Consider the following 15636-nt stretch of genomic DNA (forward strand, 5'->3'; position numbering starts at 1 on the left):
TGTTAGTGGTCCGATTGTTAAACTATACAAAAAAACAGTAAGGGTTTCCATTAAGGGCTAAATTGTATTTGGTATTAAAAAATGATTGCTGGTAAATCTGTCCACATTTTAAACAATACTTGACAGCAGGCCTTAAGAATGCCATCCATTAGACAATACTGTTGCTAGATTCGTTCACAGGTGTTGTATAAGGATACACCACTGTCAAAAACACTAGCAAAAAGTAAAGGCACAAAAATGTACTTCCCTCCTATTAGGTTTTATACGATTTTCACTGCCCTTTTATCATTGAGCTAAGCACATAGTTCATTGCAGGGACTATAATGCCTGTGGGGAAACGTGCAAGACAATGTCAGTGGTGTAGCTTCATAGATGTTTCAAAGTTAATTAGAAATAAAAGCTGAACAAAACAGCAAGGGCTGGGAAAGGCATAATGAGGCTAATTAGACGCAGAAAATGTATTTTAAGGTTTAGTTCACATATTATAAAAATACTATAGTGCCATCCAAAAACGCTGGTTTCCTATAATATACTATGTGCTGCAATATACTATTGGAAATTATAGTGTTATATTATATATACACTACACCTGTATCAATACGATAGGTCGACTTCCCGTTACCTGTTAAGTATTATCCATTTGGCTGAGGAGTATAAAGGTGATGTAATAAACTGGCCAGCAGATGGTGGTAGAGATTTGAAATGCTATTAGTATTAGTCGGCTGCCAAATCCCACAACTAGAAAAGGTTTTCTAACATACAGATTTTAAATGTATTAATCTATATTATTTGTATACCTATAACTAATAGTTTATATAACAACCAATAGTTTGAAGGCACCAGCCTTATACAAGTTTAATCATGATGATAAATTTGCACAGTCATTTTGTAGTTTACCATGCTTTTCCATGGTAACCATAGTTTTTACCGTGAGTTATCACCATACTTCTCTATTATGCATTATTACATGTTTGCAGTGCTTTTACAACAGCAGGTCAAGGCTTTGTTATACTGGTGTGTCCTTTTACAAAGAAACACTTCCCCTTTGCCACTTGCTGTAAGGCAGGTCCTATAGAGAGACAGGAGAAAGGGATACTCAGGGGTCCTGGGATTCTATATATGGTCCAGCCACAGCCTGCTATTTCACCTGCTGCACCACAGAATCTTTCCTAGGAGGGAAGTCTTCCTTTACTTCTCAGGAATCTGCTGTTCCTTACACAGCCTTCCTGTCTAAATCCATGCACTCCGACACACTACACCCAGGTTACAGTGCTCTGTAGCAGCCCATGCGATGCTTAAAGATCAAGGGGTCTGGAGGTCAAACTCCTTAACAGGGCTGACCCCAATCAGCCTGTACTCTGTTCATTAAAGCTAACTCCTGTCATCTAATTGCCCCTTTTAAATTACAACTTAACGAGAATGATTATGTTACACACCCGCTATCCCCTTCACTACAAAGTTTGTCCAACTGAAGCTAGACCTTTTTTTTGTTTGTTGTTGTAACATTGTACCGTGTATTCGTTTATTGTGTTCTAAGTACTGTACTGGGGAATTCCAAATAATGGAATTAAAAATAATCGCACAATTCCATTATTTGGTCACTGAAACCTTGAGACACCAGGATGGAGATCCATAGGCTACATACAACACACATTACACACACACTACATAAACTTACCCACATGTGTTCAAAAGCGTGAACGCCCAATATTCTCAGTTCCCAACGGCACTGCGTAACAATTATAAAGTTTTTAAAATAAATGTCACCTTTCAAGTTAGCCTTATGGTGGTTTCTGATTAAGGTCAAAGAAAGGAGTTAACAACAGCTTTATTAAAACTCATTTCTGAGGAAGGATGATCACCAGCCCCCCCCACAGCCAGAGAGGGAGGGAGGGAGGAGGGTCCATGTCTCACTCTGGGCATGTCAGCCCCCCACCCCCATCTCCGTACAGCACTTGTGCCAGCCGAGAGAGTGCAGTTATTCCTGGAATGTGTTGAACATGGCTGCCGGGATGAAAGCGCAGAAGACAGGACTGTTGGAGCTCCGAACCTCCGTTGATCGCTGGATCAAGGTGCTTGCCTGTCTCACCGAGGAGACCCTGACTGTGAGTCCCGGGGACGGCGCGGTGGAGCCGGTGAACCACAGCCCCAGTCCTAGCCTCGGTGGGAAGGTGAATGGAGAGCCCAATAACCCAAGTTCGAGCTCTCCAGTCCCCGAATCAATTACCAACATCAAGCGCACCGTACGAATCACCAAGCAAGATGTTGGAGGACTGGGAATCAGCATTAAAGGTATGGGTGGAAAAACTTTGCAAACGCACTTTTTGTATTCAACTACGAAGAAGAAGAAAAAAACAACTTTTAACGGACTATTGTAATGAATAAGCTTATTAACGGTACGTTTTTGTAACTTTTTTAAAAAAAAATTTTTTTCTAAAGGCGAAAACATGTTTAAACGTTTAGGAAAGTGGGCAAATGCATTATGACACGGGTTGACAGCTGCAGCGCTCGGTATGAAAATACCATGCCAAAAATAATAACCTCTCTAAAGTTAACTTTACACGAAGGCAAGAAAAACACTAACTGAAGACCAGTGATATGTACCACAATACCTGTCAGCGAATACATGTGTTGTGTATGTTAAACTTAAAGTCTGTGCCCCATGGACAATTTTAAATCACCAGCTGAAATGTATCGATTGCTTCTGGCGACTGATCTCTGTCTACTGCTGAAAATTGAGAGGACAGAAAAAGTCCACCGCACTAGAAACCTTTAAAACGCATTTAACTCGCTTGGTGGTACCGCCGTGTTTTGCAGAATGTTAGATGTAGTTATTTTTCTTTTATTCTTGTTTAAGTTTTGTTGTCAGTAAATTGGCAGTCTTTAGATTGAGAGTAGATGACCCAGACTTTCAATCTGGAAAACATCTTCTGTCGGTTGTCGCCAGTGAAAGTTCTCAAAATCGTGCCCGACCCCACTTCACACGGGGGTGGAAAATGTACGGCTAGTACTAGCTGAGACCTTTTGACCCCAATTAATAACAACGGCATGTAAAGTGCTAACCAAGCTGTATTTCACCGTGAAATGCAAACACAATTAAGCATCTAATCTAAACATTTAGATGTGAAAAAAGAACACACACACACACACACACACACACACACACACACACACACACACACACACACACACACACATTAGTCATACAGTCTTCGCATTTAAACTTAGCGTTGTGAGGGGTGAGGGGCTCATAGCAGCTGCTTCAGTCCTTTTCACACTAGGCTCACTGACATCCAAGTCATAGAACATAGTCATAGATCTATTGATTCATTGATGGATTGTACAAAGACCAGTTAACAATAATTTATTATTATTATTATTATTATTATTATTATTATTATTATTATTATTATTATTATTATTATTATTATTATTTATTTCTTAGCAGATGCCCTTATCCAGGGCGACTTACAATTGTTACAAGATATCATATTATTTATTAGGGGGGGTCTCCCCTACAAATAAAATATATGCCATAAAAAGGGAGATATAAATAATAATAATAATAATAATAATAATAATAATAGAGTACAATTTTTAAAAAAATATTTGGTGCTGTAGCACTGCCCTAATGGATGACCTATAGAATAACCAACAGAACAAAACGACTGTCCTAAAAGGTCATATAAGATTGCCTTTTCTATATGTTGATTCCTTCAAAATCCCCTTAGGTTTTCTTTGATTCCATAAGACTTCAAGTGGAAACATTTGCCATCTTCAATGAACATGATTAGAGGGTGTACAAACCATCATACAGATCTGATTTTCCACTGTTATACATGAACTCTTTTAACCACAGATTGAAGCTTTCCATCTGACCATAAACATCTGACCTTAAACATTTCACATACATGTCCAGTAAAATGTTTGAGATGAGGTGGAGAGTACGAGTTCAGAGAAATGCTTCCTATGGTTCTTGCTGATTCAGTGGGCAGGGGATTCTTTCAGCCCACCTTACATCTATATTCTCCACATCCACAGGGCATCTGGAAGATGTCTGCAGTGGGTGGTGCATGCCTCTGGGTAGCAATGCACAACTGAACAGCACATCCTCAAAGTATCCAAACCGGGAGCTATTTCAAAGAGTCGCCAACATTGGTCTGTTTAAAATTAAACATAAAAGCCGTTGGAGTCTTGAAGGACTATAAAAACTCTCAGGCTCATGGTGTTGGGAAGATGATGTGAATGAGGCCAATATAAACTCTTTCAGAACTGGACTGTGATTTTAGCATCAGTGTGAATCTAGGTATTCAGTTGTGAATGCTGATGGGCCAGGATGTTAACATATTTGAACAAGACTTGATTCCAGCAGAGGTACGGCTAGCATTGACGTAAGCCAGTAGAAATCACAAAGCTGGCTACGTTTGCACAGGCTCTGCAATACACAGCTGGAACTGAGTTGCGTCTGTTCAAAGCTGGAGTGGTTTCACTAAAAGTTTGATTCATTTCGTTCCCAGTTTTCTATGATCTTCATTTTTCTTAAAGTTGTAAAAGTTTCATGAACAAAGCAATAAAACAGAACTAACAGTACTTTCATATTATTCTGTAATTGCTGGTAATTACATTTTTCTAACTGATGTTGTTACTTGAAAATGTTCACAAGTTAGAATAGACCAGTTCATGGTACAAGCAGCTCTACAGCTTGTGGCTGTGATCAGTGAAGTGCCTGTGTAATCACTGCAGAGTCTTCTAATGGGATTACACTGTTGGCTTATTCAGTACTCTCAGATGATCTGTTTGCCTCCCCAATAAAGTATCTCAATCTGGCACTGAACACATGACAAAGTCTGAATCAAAGGACAGTGTAGGAGTTTGTTCTTCATTTTTCTTTTTCTTCTTATTTAGCATTAAAAAAAATCTTTCTTCACAAATCTCATGCAATAAAGGTCAGTGTCCCAAGCTGGGTAATTAACAAAAGGTTAATTAGTTAGCAGGTAATACTTGTTGAGGGGAATACCAATGCTATCATGAGCTGAAATTATAGTTAAGATCCGCAAACTCGATACCTGCCTCGAATTTCCAATCTTCTCCAAACTTTTATCTTAGATTACCTTTAGGATTGCATTTAGGTATACTTCTTGTAATACGATAACAAATATTTTTAACCTCTGAGTCACTGTGTGATCATTACAGGATTGTGCATTCACTGTTTCTTGATAATCAGCTTGAATGGTGATGCTGGGACCAAATTTTAGATGCTTTAGTTCATTGAAAAAAGTAGTTTATTTCTGTATTAGTAGCATTATTAAGCAGGACTTTGATTTTGTAATATTATTGTGTAAGCTATACAGTAGGTTGGTTTGAAGAAGCACACACAGTGGTAATCAGTCCAATTAAGGGAAGTTGACTTACACTTTGGACCACAAACCACATGATATAAATATTTGCCTTATAAATGCATTTATTTTGGTCCCTGTTGTGGTTATGTTTTATTACAAAGTCCTCATAAACAGTCAGAAAAAAGCAACGGTTGTATAACAGGCTTATGCAAATAAAACATAAATAAAGAAACGTCTGGAATCTGGAGGTTAATGATTTTGTAGAATGTTACCAAAATAACTGATGTGATGGGGTTTATGTTTAAGGACTGGTAACTGCCAGAACACTTAAAAAGAAAATAAAGAGGCCTAACATACTGTACATGATGTCAGAAAACGACAAAACCTAATGTCTAAAAGATGCCAGATGAACAGAAATAGAAACTACCGGGGGGAGGGGGGAAGTGTCTGCCAGTGCCTTCACAAATGTTGACATGTGGCTCCTGTAACACAGCCAGTACTGGCCAGGGATGAAAGCTGTTAATGAGAGCGGATTGGGCTGGTTGTATTTATTTTAGTGAGTGCTCACTGGCACAGAGAGTGGAGTCTCACATTGGCGCCGACAGAGCTGCACCTGGCATGGAGCTGACGCTGGGAGAGACAGAGGTTAAAGGACTGGGGACAGTCCTATGAAAATAAACAAAATATAGTAAAACTGCTATTCCATGTTTGATTGACTTCTGTGCATGGCACTAGTATTAGTTCCATTGCTGGAGCTGTGAGCAGTTTTTATAGTGTCCTCTCTTTTTGGTTTACAAAAAAGCCCTGCTTTCAGCTGGCTCTTGAGTGGTGAATGTGATTTACTGTTGCTATCAATACATGTTCAGTCTTAGTCTCATTATGGTTTTTCACTTAAGAAAAAAGTACTCCTTTTGTGTGCTTCCCTGCTTGCACCGGGGAAGGCAGCAGCAGGGCTGGTAGGTGACGTAATCACACATGAAGACATAAGCCCGATATACACTCCTTGCAAAGGAGCCGGCTCTTTTGTACAGCGATATCGGCGCTATGCTTTAGTGCGAGAGGTCCCGGGTTCGCGTCGGCCCTCCGCCTGTGTGTGGATTGCCTCACCCTGTGTGATGCGCCTGCCTGCGTTAACCGAGATCACTACTATATATATATATATATATATAAGTATATATATCAGCAATTATAGGTTAGATAAGAGGGGTCTCTCTGTCAACCTGTGTTTAATTTACTAGATTAATAATGGTCTTCTAAATATTGTGTATTCTACAGGTCAAATGTGGTGGTTTGGCTGGCAAAGACTGGCAATGTGGACGGCTAGGGGTTTAAAGGACCAGTTTGGATAACTTTCCTTTGGTAAAACACAACATTGTACTACACTCAAGTGCCCCTAATTCTATATGTAGGCAATGACTACAGGGTGCATCAAGTGTACAAGGAGAACTGTTTTCCCAGTGAAAAAAAAAAGTTGAGGATATTCTTCTAGCAAGGGAGACTGTTGTCTGGAAGTACAATCAAAGTGTCCTCACTTTATAGCTAGTATATGACATGTGCTTTGGTTTTTCCGTGATTTAAGGTCCTGCCCTGAGTTTGACTTCAGTAATTCAGTTGAGTGGCAGGCTGCTGTTGCTACGCTGTCAATGGACTCTTTACGATGTTTGTTTATCCAATCTATACCGTCATGTTTTATTGCAGTAAAACAAGATTAGTAAACCCAATGAAAGCTTAATCACTATATACTATAAAACATTAAGCTATAAATCAGTATAGAAAAATAAATATTGTAGTAAAACTAAAACCTGGGCTATTAACAGCCTCTGAATGATACTGTTTGAAGGCAAAGGGGATTGTCAGAACAGTTACTACAATGAATTGCAATATGTAATTACATGACTTAGGGATATACAGAAATAGTTTTCAAATTCACAGTTGGGAGTGAAGTGGAAGTGAAAACGAAGCTGACCAAAATACATTTAAGGGTGGGGCCTTAATCGCAGAGTGCCTTATTGAGCAGGTTGCAAAAAAGTGACTGCAGCGAATAAGCTTTTTTGAAAATACGGGTCTGAATGAGTTTGCTTACAGATCCCTGTATCTGTGTTGAATTTCCAGTGTAATCTTTCTAAATCCACAATTCTTACTCGATAAACATTTATTTTTTTAAACCAAACAATTGAAGGAATTCTGTTAGCCTAATATAAAGCTCTGCATTATTTGACACGTACCAGAAAATGTCACTTTTATTTCCATAATGAGTTCTTTTGAGCACCAATTAAACAGCAAAGGCCTAATCACTGGTACTAGCAAGGGTAAATATAAGTAACTGTGTTTGAACATCCAGCTCTTGCTTAAAAAAACATGTGTGTGATTTAACAGGAAGCATGTGTCTGAGGGGACTCCATTCTGACATATGTGCAGAGGGAAGTGAATTTCATTGGGTTTACTCAGAACGGTATATTACCAGGCCTCTCATATGCAAGGCTGACAGCAGTATTACAATGTCTTCCCAGGTGGGAAGGAGAACAAGATGCCCATCCTGATTTCGAAGATTTTCAAAGGGCTGGCGGCAGACCAGACAGAGGCGCTGTACGTGGGAGACGCCATCCTCTCTGTGAACAACTCTGACCTGCGGGAGGCCACCCACGATGAGGCTGTGCAGGCCCTAAAGAAGACGGGCAAGGAGGTCATCCTGGAAGGTAGGTACAGACCAACAACAACATACTGCTCCCACACTTCACCAGTGCAGTCAAGGGAGTTTTGACTCCAAAGAAATTTGGGGTATATTTTTTATATATATTTATACAACGTTGATTTAGCATCGAAGAACTTTCTTGTATCCTCCTGAGTGAACCCTTTTTTTTTTTTTTTGTAACGGATGACTGTACAGCTCTGCCCAAAGGTTTTCCATCACCTGGTAGACTTAACTCATTTTGCTTCATAAAGTCGAATGAAACCTGCTGAATAATGTTAAGTTAACATATTGAATTACATACCACTTTGTAGTTTTCTATATACTTAACGAAAAATTGACAAAAATTGAAAAATCTAACATGATACTGTACAACTATTATGGCTTCCGGTAGTCTTTTGCAATACCATTTTGTAGTTTATTTGATTACGTGATGTTAGATAACATATCTAAATTATGTTTTTTTCTGTGGCAAAACTTACAGCCAAAGCTGAAGAATCTACCAAATCCACTGACAGAATAATTGGATGGATCGCACTGTTTCAAGTAATGCTGCATTGCACAGCAGGTGCAGAGCTTGATTCTAAACATTCAGCTGGTTAATTTAGGTTTCAATATACTTTATTTTTCATCCAAAACCCATTTCTGCAAACCACCATTCTCACCCTTTGCAAATCAAAATAAAGCTGTTAGCAGCCAGAAATCACAGCTGCACCACAACAGAGGAATCATCACAGAAATGCTACATGGCAAAATTACTATGGCTTCACATTATATATGAGTTGAGATGACAAACAATTGTGTCATCCATGAAGGATTCAAGGAGAACAAACAGCTTATGTGTTAGGCAAACCAGATTAGTCTCCTTAATTTAGAGCATGACACTGTGTTTATGAACAGTAAAAACTGTTCCTTTATAAACAGAGGAAGTGTAGTGTTCAAGCAAAAGGATGGCATTCTTTTTGCTGCACATAGGACTTTAGGTGGGCCCCAATACTTCATGCACAGGGAGTGAACCTCTAGTATGGTGGCACTTCACCAAGTCAAAGTTGTTATTCAATGTAAGCTTTTAGAAGCCTGGGTTATGTACACTTCAGCGCTGTCACAAAGTTGCTGAAGCATAGGGTCTCCCAGTTCTTTCAAGAGCTCCTCTTCTCAATTTGCACACAGTGCTTCTTAGTATGCATTCACAATGATCGCCCCTCCTGCTATATCATCGGTGCCTTTGTGAACTGCTCATGTCCCAGTGCTTCTGGCTCACTGGAGGAAAACAAGTTTGTAAAGCAGAGATTCCATTATTAACACAAGCATTTTGATTCAGATCAGACCATTATTCAGATGCCTAAGTGAGTTGTGTTTGAATGCTGATAATTCTGTGTTTGTGGTGCTTAAAAGCTATTGGTTTATTTTGGATTGCGTGGCACATTCTGGTTTAAATGAATCCCACGCTGTGTCTCCGTTTTGAAAGATGACTATGTGTGGTGACTAATACCTTCCCTGTTGGCCAGAAGCTTTTCAAAACACAGCTGCCTAGAAGTTATACTCCCCAGTGCAGAGCAATGGATGCTCAGCAGAAGTAGATCTGTTTTTATTACAAACGTGGTTGTACAACTGCAGTAAAAATCTTTACAAAGTAAAGGTGGAGTGTTTCAGTGTGGGTGGTCAGTTCAGTTGGTGTGCAGCAGGCACTGCTGTGCAGGGAGGTGCTGGAGCCAATCAGCTGCACTTTTCCTAAGAGGCGTGTAATGTGATACACTGCTGTGGCGGCTAGTGATGTCATACCCGAAAGTCATGACAGAGGCAGTCATTGATCCAGAGCAGCCAGGCACTAATTAGTATAGATGACAACAGCCTCAGATTCATACAGAATTTAATAGATTTTAAAACGATTTCATGTGAGTAATAGCTAAATAACTTGTCATTTGTCTTTTTTTTTTCATTTTCTAGTTTAAAAACAACCACAGGGCACTGAGTGTAGTACTGAGCAGATACGTGGATTACTACAGTGGAATAGCTACTCTGTGTGGCCATTTACTTTGCACTGGTGCTTACTATATATATATATATATATATATATATATATATATATATATATATATATATTAGTGGTTGTCCACAGATTGCTCATACCCCTGTAAGACTGTTCTTATTCTGCCTGTGGCGTGTGACCTCAAAGGTGGGCGTTTCTCTTGGCCCGGTTCCATTCGGAATGTTTTAAAAGCCAGAACCCTCCTTTGTGAGCTCAGCCTAGGAGCTTGAACACCCACCTCTCAGGGCACGCAAGCCTGGTTACAAAATCCCTGAGCAATAGAAACAGTGAGTAAAATACAGCCGTTTATGAGCCAGCACAGCCCCTATTGCAGGCAGCTATACAAGCCAAATCGTTTCAGCTAGTGCCTTCATCAGTGTAATCACCACAGTGCTGCTGAAATATTAAGTGTCATTGAAGCTGGACAGCAACTTGTAACTTTAAATATGCTACATTTTTATACCATTTTTAATAACAAAAACTTCACCAGGTTTGCATAAAGAAGCTCATTTAAAACATTAAGATAACCCTGTTTAGACTTACAAAATAACACTCATTCAGAGGAATCAGCAACCACTGCATAGCTGTTTAAAATATACAGCTGATAGCCGACTGGGATTTTGTTGAAAGGCTTTTGGGGGTCATTCAATATACAGCTCCCACTATCAGACTTACTGGGTCAAAGGTGGCCAGCATCGACGTCATTTAACCCTGCAAGATATTTCTTTTCTAGTTGGAATGTTGAAATGCATTTCCAAATTACTATTTTGTTTAATATAATTCAGTAGGATACTGCGTTTCTAGTTCTATTTTTATGTGGGCACTGCTGCCATAGGCCACTGCCAAACCCATGGATCATGGGATATTTGAGCTTTCTCTATGGGGTGCTCATGGTTATTATGATTTACTTTCAGTGGTTTTCAATCAGAATTGAACACTGCTCAGCCGGGTTTACTGTCTGTCATTGAGACGCTGTGTAACAGGATACCGCTGCTGCCCAAGATGTTATTAGCAGTGACAGGAGAGACTCATCGACAGAAGCTGCAGTCTAAAGTGTCAAGCGCACATTTATTAAATACAAATAAACAGGCACAAGTGCCAAAATAAAAGGTTTAAACAAAACAACACAATACAATAAGTGACTGTAGGCTGGGCATTCACTTTCACTACAGTCTTCCAAACACAGTATACACACAGAGTTCCAAACTCACCTACACACCAACCCTCAAACAAAGGATTTTGGCCTCCTTAAATACCATATGGCTGGAGCCTAATTAACCATGAAGCATTCAATTAAGGCTCCAGCCGCATTCTCACATGTATTATGACAGGGGGATTTTAACCCCCTCCCTGCCAACCCTATATTCCCAACACATGCACACATACGCAATTTACATTTCACCCTGCCACACGCTGTAAAGAAGATGTTCATTTTATATGGGTACTAGTCTAAAAAATAAAAATAAAAATACATTTACTGAGTACTGGGCACGAAGACTATTAAACTGTGGCAGTCTGCGAAGCTACCACACAGACCAAAGTAACTCTTAATTACAGAACGTTGAATTTAAAAGTAATTTCTGTTCATTGTTACCATATTGTCTTTCTAGAATAACTCAGTCCACTGAAAGACTAAAAACACTGGAAAAAAATAGTTTTCTGTAACATATTATTGTTGGAATCGCTCATGTTATATGCGATATGGTTTTTAATTATAATTACACCTGTGTAGATCGTGTTATGGCGTTGAATATTTGCATTGAATATTTTGACACTGTTGCATTTAAAAAGGTGTGATTGCATTCCGCTGTTCTCGATTTATTAATGCTCACACCTGTTACATTTACTCTTGTGTAATACACCCTACAAAATAAATAAACATTTCACTGCCATTAAGTAACATTTCTCTATTGCTCCTTGTGACCAGGATGACGGAATGTGGTGTAAATAATGGCCAGACCAGTCCAGTTTTCCTTAACAAGCCCTGGTTTTATTTAAGTCAAAACAACGAGCCAGAGGGCACCAAAAGTTAAGGACAACAAACGCCACAACGCTTCCCGTCTGGGTCGATGACGTTGCGCACCGTGGTCCCGCCCCCGTCCCAGGTGGCCGACCTCCACCTTTTCCTGGGGATGACTGCTCCTCCTCCCTGGCACCCTCACCGGTCGGGAGGGAGATCTAAAACAAGAGTTCATTCTCTCTTTGTCACACTCCTCCATGGTTATAGCAATGCGATAATATAGATTTACTGCAATCCCACAGAAATGGTGAAATCGCTGCTCAATAAAACAGTTTATTAGTAACGCAGAAACCATTTTCATCTTGCATGGGGTCTAAACTTCATTCAAATGGAAGATGTGAAGAAGAGCACAATGATAAGAATTTTTGCTATGCAAAAATTACCATACTTCTCTTTGCTTCACAAAGTCTATTCAATAGACCTTGACTATGGTTTATTAGCTTGTCACTACAGTACATTGATATACTGTCACAGGGAAACCATTCGCATATGGAGTGCATGGTCAGCAGTTTGGGCAAAGTGGTAGCCTCCTCCTTTTTAAAGTGCTTGGAGTGACAAGACCACGTCATGTCTGACCTCTAACCTGTTTAGTCTTTCTGATTGTCACCGGGAACTCATTCATCAGTGGATGGATTTGCTGACAATCTTGAAATCTTTGAGTGAAGATACAGCACATTAGGGTTGACTTTATCTGTCAGTGGTACCAGACAAAGGGTTAATGTTTCTGCTGTAATCCCTGTTGGCCTGAAGCTGTAGAAAACGAGGTATCATTCACAGGCAGCATGGCAGTGTCACGTTATTACCAGCGTGACACGTTTCTCAGCCTTGGAAGTACCACATATCCCTGGGGCAGTGACTTCAAATCCTAATGAGACAGGGAAGCTGGATCAAGAGTAACAGCCTCTGTTTTTTCCCACAATTTGATCTTAAATGTAATATTGCATTGTGGAGAATGCCATGAGATAGTTATGGAGTGGTTAACCATTCACAGTGACAGAAAGGGCAGGTATTTGTATTACTGACTGGCAATTGTTTGTTATTGCAATGAAGTGCTGGCAGATGCATGCTACAACTATTAAATCTAAGGTTATCATTTATATACTGTTACTAAAACCTAGGATTCAGAAAGCAAAAATTACAACACTGAAGTAGTGTGTTAAGATAAAAATACATTGTAAAAATCCAGAGGGGGGAATCTTCACTGGCAAAATTGGGCTGTCGTCATATAAGTTTTTAAAGATTGTTCATGGGAAAGAGAAGTAAAACCAGCCTCTGTTCCCAGGACATGGCACGGAAAAATTGCTGGTCTATCTCACCACCAAGGTCTCAGCCTCACTCTGGTTGATCATAGAAGTCAGGTTGACCTACAGAATAGGAAGTAAATTGAAGCACATGTTTAAAACAAAAGTTTCCTTTAAAGTGGCACTCAGTCCATTGTCTGTCACCAACATTGAGAAGCGGGCTTTAAACAAGCAATCCTGCAGAAGACTCAAAATCGTGGCCGTGAATCCTTTTCTGGGACGTGCTTAGCAGCATTCACTTCAAAAGGGAATTGTTAAATGCTGTGAACTTGAAAATGACTGGTGCCGGGGACTGTGAAAAGGCTGTGTATGTGTGTGTGTGTCTGTGTCTGTGTGCCTGACCTCTAATGCTGCTGATGTTTTACGGAAGGTTATGTGCCGTGGCAGAAAATTAGCTATTAAGGGAATAACCTTGAGCTGTGAATTGTGACGACTTCCCACTCCCTCCCCTCTCTCCCAGCAAGTACGTGGCAGCAGCCAAGCTTCAGTCACTGAAGCAACAGGTGGTTGCGTGCAACTATTTCACACCACATCCATCCGCATGGCCTTGAGGGAAGGGACAAAGGGGAGACAGCCCGTGAGAGCAGATCTCTGAGAAAGACGGGGGATTCTGCCTGTCTGCCTGCCTGCCTGCCTGCCTCCCTCTGGGATTTGAGTCCCCAGTGGCCTAGTCTGTAACGGAACTCCACTTTCCCATGCCTTGGAATCTCCAGTACAAATGAGCTGAGACACAACTGTAAGACAGCCAAGATTTACAGTGGGGCTGCCACCTTCTAATTGAAAGCAATTTGGCCTCCTGGGTTTACCAACCCATTTGTTCTCATTTTCTCCCTGGTGGCAGTGACGTGCCTCTGTTCAATTCACAAATATTGTACTCCTGAGTTCTGCGCTCCCCCTCTGTAGGCAGATAGTAATGTGAGCTGACGCAAACTAATGGCCCAATAAAACTTGTTTTTAAAAGTCAAGTAGACAAAGGCTAATACCTTCCTTGTTATGTTTCTTATATTTTACCTCAGTGTTTATTGTTATACTGGGTGGTCAGAGCTAACAGCTTTTTAGCATTTTAGTGCACTGTAACTCTTAATAAGACATTAATAAAAGCTTCTAGTTGAAAAGTTTTCTTTTTAGTATTTCTACCAAAGTAACTGTGCCTCATTCTTTTGGTGGTGTAATTTTCCACTGTATAACCCAGTTGCTTACCATCCCTTACTTTAATGCTTATTAAGCCTTCTCCATCTAAGCCCTTGCAACTGAACCCCCCCTCTTCCCTAACCTCTGGGCAGTGGTTTGATGCAAGTGTAACACACACACACAACAAATTCAATACATTCGTTTCTTATTATGTCAGGTCCTACTGGAACATTAATAGCAATGCCATTATGGTTTCATTATCTGTGTGTAGTTTGGAGGTAGTTACCAGAATGACGTTAATGAAGTATGCTCTGGCTGATGTTTTAAGTGAAAGTCAGCATGGGTTTGGCTGTGTTTGCCAAGTCTCTGGAGACGTGCCAGCTGAGAGCTGAGTCACATGTCCCAGTCAGCACTCCAGGGAGGGTGGTGCTTGTGGTCAATGCACGCCTCGGCACACTTTATGGGCTCTGTGGCTCGCTGTCTCCTGCGAATGCTTCTGAGATCTGGCCTTCGTAATCAGCCATGCTGTTCTGTTTATTGATTTACTCACTCTGACTCTCTGTTGCTCTTCCAGTTTAATAATAAGGCCTTGGAGAAATAAAAGGTTTCACATTTAAGATTGTTAAGGGGTCTCGAAGTGGGAATCTTCCCACAGGTTTTAACCCCTGGTTGAACCGGCCTCCGTGTTTTACATAGTTGTGTGTCCAGAACCAAACAACAGCAATACAATCCTATAAATCTGCAAAGACTACTGCAGCACCTTTTATACAAATTGAAGCATTAAAACATAGGAGCTGTTAGGATTGAGAAAAGCTGTTGACATCATCAAGGCGAGAGCCCCCTGTATGTTATCTAATTGTTCTGTCTTTGGCATGCTTCAACACCACTAGGAAGTTTTAGCAGTAGAACTCCACCCACTGGCAAAAACATTCTGAAAGCTCTATTAAATCTACAATGCCAGCTGAAAAGAACCCATGTGAGCAGGCCAGTTCTCGTGCTGCAACAGGTGGAGAAGGGAAAGCCTTATGGTTGCAGTATAAACACAAAGCCAGTCATTGCCAAGAGAGGCAAGCAGAAGGGGGAGGGTATATGCCCCCCAAAAGAGGGAGTCCCAGATGGTAGAACAG

General features: G+C 40.4%; 1 protein-coding gene across 1 annotated transcript in view; it reads left to right on the top strand.

Moving 5' to 3' along the window:
- Positions 1-1887: 1887 nt before the first annotated feature.
- LOC117409846 (alpha-1-syntrophin-like) overlaps positions 1888-15636 on the top strand; it is a 36519-nt gene continuing 22770 nt past the window's right edge. The window contains exons 1-2 of the mRNA XM_034016204.3: positions 1888-2292; positions 7850-8035. Coding sequence (XP_033872095.1) covers positions 2001-2292; positions 7850-8035 — 478 coding nt within the window. The 5' untranslated portion in view covers positions 1888-2000. The remainder of the gene's footprint in view (positions 2293-7849; positions 8036-15636) is intronic.

Source organism: Acipenser ruthenus, chromosome 18 (assembly GCF_902713425.1).
Source record: "Acipenser ruthenus chromosome 18, fAciRut3.2 maternal haplotype, whole genome shotgun sequence".
NCBI lineage: Eukaryota > Metazoa > Chordata > Actinopteri > Acipenseriformes > Acipenseridae > Acipenser > Acipenser ruthenus.